General features: G+C 45.2%; 1 protein-coding gene across 1 annotated transcript in view; it reads right to left on the reverse strand.

The window, feature by feature from the left end:
• Window positions 1-7,395, reverse strand: part of LOC311126151 (rho guanine nucleotide exchange factor 39-like) — a gene marked incomplete at its 3' end in the record, with an annotated part of 94,911 nt that extends 87,516 nt beyond the window's left edge. Inside the window, exons 1-2 of the mRNA XM_084200168.1 lie at window positions 7,239-7,395; window positions 2,881-2,975 (exon numbers count right to left, since the gene is read on the reverse strand). Of these exons, the coding sequence (XP_084056294.1) occupies window positions 2,881-2,975; window positions 7,239-7,388 (245 nt within the window). The 5' untranslated portion in view covers window positions 7,389-7,395. The remainder of the gene's footprint in view (window positions 1-2,880; window positions 2,976-7,238) is intronic.
• Window positions 7,396-7,791: the final 396 nt, after the last annotated feature.

A 7,791-nucleotide genomic window follows, 5' to 3' on the forward strand; every position in this document is an offset into this window, starting at 1 on the left:
ATCAGATAGTAACACTGTGGGTTCATCATGTATCAGATAGTAACACTGTGGGTTCATCATGTATCAGATAGTAACACTGTGGGTTCATCATGTATCAGATAGTAACACTGTGGGTTCATCATGTATCAGATAGTAACACTGTGGGTTCATCATGTATCAGATAGTAACACTGTGGGTTCATCATGTATCAGATAGTAACACTGTGGGTTCATCATGTATCAGGTTCAATTCTAACGGTGACAAGGTTTGACTTCCCTAACCCTGGATGATATTTGATCTATATCACATTACACACACACACACACACACACACACACACACACACACACACACACACACACACACACACACACACACACACACACACACACACACACACACACACACACACACACACACACACACACACACACACACACACACACACCAAAGCAGAACGTTGTCTCAGGTTTCCAACGGTGACGAGGATCGACTTCCGTCACCCTGGATATGATTTGATCTACACCACACTACAATCACACCACATTACTCCTCATTAAACTCCCCAGACACCCTCCGGTGGAATACCCATCTCTCAAACAGCTTTGAGACTCTGTGCTAGTTTCTGTGGGTGACGTGACAGGTCTTTGGGGTTGGTTATCAACAGCCTGTTACAGAGGAGCAGGGAGGAGGATAATTACGTCGCTATCTACATACTATCACTGTCTTGGTCTCAACTCCTCCTCATAAACTGCCTTAACCACGATGAACGGCATGGGAGGATCATCGACATAGTAAATATTTCAATTTTTAATATATAAGTCAGCTATGTTTATTAGAGTGGAATTCATGATTAGTGTGCAGTGTTGTTCCCCTGGAGTAAAGTACATTAAAACAGGATGTCAACTGGGTATCCCTCCCTCCCTACATCTGCCACACACACACACACACACACACACACACACACACACACTATGCCCAATGATACAGGCATGAGACCTCACAGAAAAGCCTGTTGTCATTCTTCTATATCAATCTACCACAAATGGATCTCCAACTCTCCTGGGATCCAAATAAAGCACTAGTTGCCATAATTCCTCATCCATTGATTCACTAGAGTCATAATGCCTCATCCAATGATTCACTAGAGTCATAATGCCTCATCCATTGATTCACTAGAGTCATAATGCCTCATCCATTGATTCACTAGTCATAATGCCTCATCCATTGATTCACTAGAGTCATAATGCCTCATCCATTGATTCACTAGAGTCATAATGCCTCATCCATTGATTCACTAGAGTCATAATGCCTCATCCATTGATTCACTAGATTCATAATGCCTCATCCATTGATTCACTAGAGTCATAATGCCTCATCCATTGATTCACTAGTCATAATGCCTCATCCATTGATTCACTAGAGTCATAATGCCTCATCCATTGATTCACTAGAGTCATAATGCCTCATCCATTGATTCACTAGAGTCATAATGCCTCATCCATCGATTCACTAGTCATAATGCCTCATCCATCGATTCACTAGAGTCATAATGCCTCATTCATCGATTCACTAGAGTCATAATACCTCATCCATCGATTCACTAGAGTCATAATGCCTCATCCATCGATTCACTAGTCATAATGCCTCATCCATTGATTCACTAGTCATAATGCCTCATCCATTGATTCACTAGAGTCATAATGCCTCATCCATTGATTCACTAGTCATAATGCCTCATCCATTGATTCACTAGAGTCATAATGCCTCATCCATTGATTCACTAGAGTCATAATGCCTCATCCATTGATTCACTAGAGTCATAATGCCTCATCCATTGATTCACTAGAGTCATAATGCCTCATCCATTGATTCACTAGAGTCATAATGCCTCATCCATTGATTCACTAGAGTCATAATGCCTCATCCATTGATTCACTAGTCATAATGCCTCATCCATTGATTCACTAGAGTCATAATGCCTCATCCATTGATTCACTAGAGTCATAATGCATCATCCATTGATTCACTAGAGTCATAATGCCTCATCCATTGATTCACTAGAGTTATAACGCCTCATCCATTGATTCAATAGAATAGTTATAATTTTACATTTTAGTCATGTAGCAGACGCTCTTATCCAGAGCGAGCGACTTACAGTTAAGTGAATGCACACATTTTCATATTATAAACCATGCGTTTGATACCAATCCCTTTACTCCATTCCGGCCACTATTATGAGCCGTCCTCCCCCTCAGCATCCTCCACTGATAAAGATGAACCAGTTTATCCAATATATCACACTCTGCCCACGTCCCAAATATTCCCTTTATAGTGCACTACTTTACACCAGGGCCCAGTGCACTATATCGGGAACAGGGTGTGGTTTGGGGACACACCTTCAGTAAAACATCCCTCTGTCTTCATCATTACCACTCAGGAAGAGAGCCTGTCAGGCTCAGAATGGAGATGAGGACCTGTGGGACTCAACACTGATGGTTAAAATCAACACACAGTATGAGGCTTTATTCAGTGAAGCTGGAACCCACATGATTAAATAGAACACCACTGTACTGCATGTCTTATGGTTCTATTGGAACCTATTCTATTCCCTGATGTTGGAATATGGAACACAGAACACTACCAAAACTCTAGAACAGGGGTACTCTACGAGGTCTGGGTTTTTCTTCCTTTGAGGAGAATTTCTCCATTTGGAATTAAGGCCCTTGGCTGTCTGAGGACTGTCAAACCAACACTCTGAACTACTAGTGAGAGAGCCAGGGAGGGGGCCAATTAATGTCCTTCCCTTTATTAAGCACCCCCCCCACACACACACACACACACACACACACACACACCCATCATGAATATTCTGTCATTAATTATTAAAGAGATACTTACTGGTTTACTGAATGGATGGACGTAATGGAACTAAAGATGCTTTCTCTAATGTCCTGCCTCAGGGTACCTTTGGCCTTCAGAATCTCCACAAAGTACTGCAAGAGAGCACATACAAAACACCACAAACACGCAGAGACGTACCACACACGCAGAGACAAGAAAGAAAGAAAACCAAATGAAGTATCCGTCTAGCCATTTGTATAGCTAAGACGGTCTGCTGTCTAGCTGCATGGTGTTGTATTAGTTCCACTGGATTCCCATGAGACATAACTGAAACATCTTAGGGAGAGATTTTACACCACCTGACAACTCAATTACTCCTAGTCTAGGGTTGGCTGATTTTTTACGATTGCGTCGTCTAAAATCGACAACGTTTGACAGCCACCGTCGATGGTGACGACATCGTGATGTCACAAACAATGGTTTTAGCATGTTTGAACTTGGACTGCACCACTGGAGTCTGGCGGTGCACCACTGGAGTCTGGCGGTGCACAACAGTGCAGCCCAGTGGGCACACAGCAGGGCCACATGACAAATGGCCTCCTCCCTATTGGCCGTAGCCTAAAATGTTCAATACATATGAGGTCGGTAGACTATTATCATAATGTAAGAGAACAATGTAGATGGTAGACAGAGTGGAGAGCACCAAAACAGAGCTAAATGTCAGATGGGTTTTCCTCCATCCTCTCCTCTCCAATGTGGGATGATCATGGGCCTTTTGGACACCCTGTTGTCTGGCTTATTGTTTTAACACCTCCCGAGTGGCGCAGTGGTCTAAGGCACTGCATCGCAGTGCTAGCTGTGCCACTAGAGATCCTGGTTCGAATCCAGGCTCTGTCGTAGCCGGGCCGCGACCGGGAGACTCATGGGGCGGCGCACAGCGTCGTCCAGGGTAGGGGAGGGAATGGCCGGCAGGGATGTAGCTCAGTTGGTAGAGCATGGCGTTTGCAACGCCAGGGTTGTGGGTTCGTTTCCCACGGGGGGTATAAAAAAAATAATGTATGCACTCACTAACTAAGTCGCTCTGGATAAGAGTGTCTGCTAAATGACTAAAATGTAAATGATCATGGGCCTTACGGACCCTGTTGTCTGGCTTATTGTTTTAACGTTTTCATTTCCCTTTTTCTCCCTAATCCCCATTCCATTGGAGTGCGACTTGTTGGCCTAGGCATAGCCTCCTGTTTCATGATCAACTATCGAATGAATCTATAGGCCTAACGGAGTTCTAGGCATAGCCTCTTTCATGATCAACTATCGAATGAATCTATAGGCCTAACAGAGTTCTAGGCATAGCCTCCTCTTTCATGATCAACTATCGGAAGAATCTATAGGCCTAACGGAGTTCTAGGCATAGCCTCCTCTTTCATGATCAACTATCGAATGAATCTATAGGCCTAACGGAGTTCTAGGCATAGCCTCCTCTTTCATGATCAACTATCGGATGAATCTATAGGCCTAACGGAGTTCTATCTCAGAAAGTTATTTGTGAATAGCCTAAATAAGAACATAGTTTTGTAATAATGAGAGAGAACAAACGATTGCAAGACAGACTTGTCGAACTGGGTGCTTAAAAACAAACCTGATATGTTTATGCTTTACTTGACCAAAGTGTAGGCTAATAAAATTGTGCCGTCAGAAATCCCTCCTCGCAAACCAAACAGCCGATAATATAGGCCTACTCATAAACGTTGCAGTAAACGTTACTTTGACAACTTATAAACTAATATTGATAATATTGTCAAAGTGTTTATTAATGTCCTTGAATGCGGGCATAAGCTCGGGCGTACCGTGCATTCGGAAAGTATTCAGACCCCTTGACTTTTTCCCCCAAAAAATGTTACAGCCTTATTCTAAAATTGATTCAATAGTTTTTTCCCCTCATCAATCTACACACAAAACCCCATAATGACAAAGCAAAAACAGGTTTCTATAATTTTTTGCAAGTGTATTACAAATTAAAAACGGAAATATCACATTTTCATAAGTATTCAGACCCTTTACTCAGTACTTTGTTGAAGCATCTTTGGCAGGAATTAAAGCCAATTCTTCTTGGGTATGACACTACAATGCTTCAATGCTTGGAGTTTGTCAGAATTTGTGGGTTTTTGTTTGTCCACCGTCTCTTGAGGATCGACCACAAGTTCTCAACGGGATTACGGTCTGTGGAGTTTCCTGGCCATGGACCCAAAATGTCGATGTTTTGTTCCCCGAGCCAATTAGTTATCACTTTTGCCTTATGGCAAGGTGCTCCATCATGCTGGAAAAGGCATTGGTCGTCACCAAACTTTTCTTGGATGGTTGGGAGAAGTTGCGCTCGGAGGATGTGATGGTACCATTCTTTATTCATGGCTGTGTTCTTAGGCAAAAATGTGAGTGAGCCCACTCCCTTGGCTAAGAAGCAAAGAACCTTGGCGTGACCCTGGACAACACCGTTGTTCTCCGCTAACATCAAAGCGGTGACCCGACCTGCAGGTTCATGTTCTACAACATTCGCAGAGTACGACCCTACCTCACACAGGAAGCGGCACAGGTCCTAATGCAGGCACTTGTCATCTCCCGTCTGGATTACTGCAACTCGCTGTTGGCTGGGCTCCCTGCCTGTGCCATTAAACCCCTACAACTCATCCAGAACGCTGCAGCCCGTCTGGTGTTCAACCTTCCCAAGTTCTCTCACGTCACCCCCCTCCTCCGCACACTCCACTGGCTTCCAGTTGAAGCTCGCATCTACTACAAAACTATGGTGCTTGCCTACGGAGCTGTGAGGGGAACGGCACCTCCTTACCTTCAGGCTCTGATCAGACCCTACACCCAAACGAGGGCACTACGATCATCCACCTCTGGCCTGCTAGCCCCCCTACCTCTACGGAAGCACAGTTCCCGCTCAGCCCAGTCAAAGCTATTGGCTGCTCTGGCACCCCAATGGTGGAACAAGCTCCCCCACAACGCCAGGACAGCGGAGTCACTCACCACCTTCCGGAGACACTTGAAATCCTACCTCTTTAAGGAATACCTGGAATAGTCTAACAGTAATCCTTCTACACCAGCTATTTTCAGGTCTCTCCAGAGATGTTAGATCGGGTTCAAGTCCGAGCTCTGGCTGGGCCACTCAAGGACATTCAGAGACTTGTCCCGAAGCCACTCCTGCGTTGTCTTGGCTGTGTGCTTAGGGTCGTTGTCCTGTTGGAAGGTGAACCTTCGCCCCAGTCTGAGGTCCTGAGTGCTCTGGAGCAGGTTTTCATCAAGGATCTCTGTACTTTGCTCCGTTCATCTTTCCCTTGATCCTGACTAGTCTCCCAGTCCCTGCTGCTGAAAAACATCCCCACATCATGATGCTGCCACCACCATGCTTCACTATAGTGATGGTGCCAGGTTTCCTCCAGACGTGACGCTTGGCATTCAGGCCAAAGAGTTCAATCTTGGTTTCATCAGACCAGAGAATCTTGTTTCTCCTGGTCTGAGAGTCTTTAGGGGCCTTTTGGCAAACTCCAAGCGGGCTGTCATGTGCCTTTTACTGAGGAGCGGCTTTCGTCTGGCCACTCTACCATAAAGGCATGATTGGTGGAGTGCTGCAGAGATGGTTGTCCTTCTGGAAGCTTCTCCCATCTCCACAGAGGAACTCTGTCAGAGTGACCATTAGGTTCTTGGTCACCTCCCTGACCAAGGCCCTTCTCCCCCGATTGCTCAGTTTGGCAGGGCTGCCAGCTCTAGGAAGAGTCTTGGTGGTTCCAAACTTCTTCCATTTAAGAATGATGGAGGCCACTGTGTTCTTGGGGACCTTCGACGCTGCAGAAATTGTTTGGTACACTTCCCCAGATCTGTGCCTCGACACAATCCTGTTTCGGGCCTCTACAGACAATTCCTTCAACGTCATGGCTTGATTTTTGCACTGACATGCACTGTCAACTGTGGGACCTTATACAGACAGGTGTGTGCCTTTCCAAATCATGTCCAATCAATTGAATTTACCTCAGGTGGACTCCAATCAAGTTGCAGAAACATCTCAAGAATGATCAATGGAAACAGGATGCACCTGAGCTCAATTTCGAGTTTCATAGCAAAGGGTCTGAATACTTATGTAAATAATGTTTCTGCTTTCAGAGGCAGTTAACCCCTAACATCAATGGGGCGGAAGACATTTCTGTTGAATGCATTCAGTTGTACAACCGACTAGGTATCCCCCTTTCCTGTATCAGCAGACAACGGTTGCGTCCCAAAATGGCACCCTATTCCATACACAGTTCACTACTTTTGACCAGAGCCCCATAGGTCCAGGTCAAAACTAGTACACTATATAGGGAATAGGGTGTCATTTGGGACGTAGACAAAGACGGTATAAATAGGAGGTGCTGTGCCCATACCGTGTTGACTAGTTCCAGCTGTTGACAGTATTTCTGTTCAGTTTGGACCATGGCTCTCGCTGTCCGGGCTCTCTTCCTCTCCCACTTCTCTCTCTGCTCCTGGACGCTCCGGCTGCCGGTCGGGCACACAGGGCTGGGGGAGAAACTCATGCTCCTGCTGGGGCTGACACTGACTCCAGATCAGGACAACTGTAGACAGATTAAATCATTAGGGGGAGAAACTCATGCTCCTACTAGGGCCGACACTGACTCCAGATCAGGACAACTGTAGAGAAGAAAACATTGGACATTTTTTGAACTTTTTCCCAAACCATTATAGGGCTCTCAAATTCACTAGGCCTAGAAATCTCACATGAAGTTTGTTAAACAGCTTTATCCAACGGCAACATTGACAATCACACAAATATGTTTTAGATCCTCAAGGTAAAAAGCATTTCATAGAGCTCAATAAACAATAATATTGCAGAAGACCCAAGGACACAGCGCTGATGAAGGCACTGTGGTTATTGATGCAAATAGCAACTCTCTCCCCCTCGCCGACCCAGTCCTCCCT

This window comes from Coregonus lavaretus (assembly GCF_964263955.1).
Source record: "Coregonus lavaretus genome assembly, contig: HAP1_SCAFFOLD_296, whole genome shotgun sequence".
In the NCBI taxonomy this organism is placed as follows: domain Eukaryota; kingdom Metazoa; phylum Chordata; class Actinopteri; order Salmoniformes; family Salmonidae; genus Coregonus; species Coregonus lavaretus.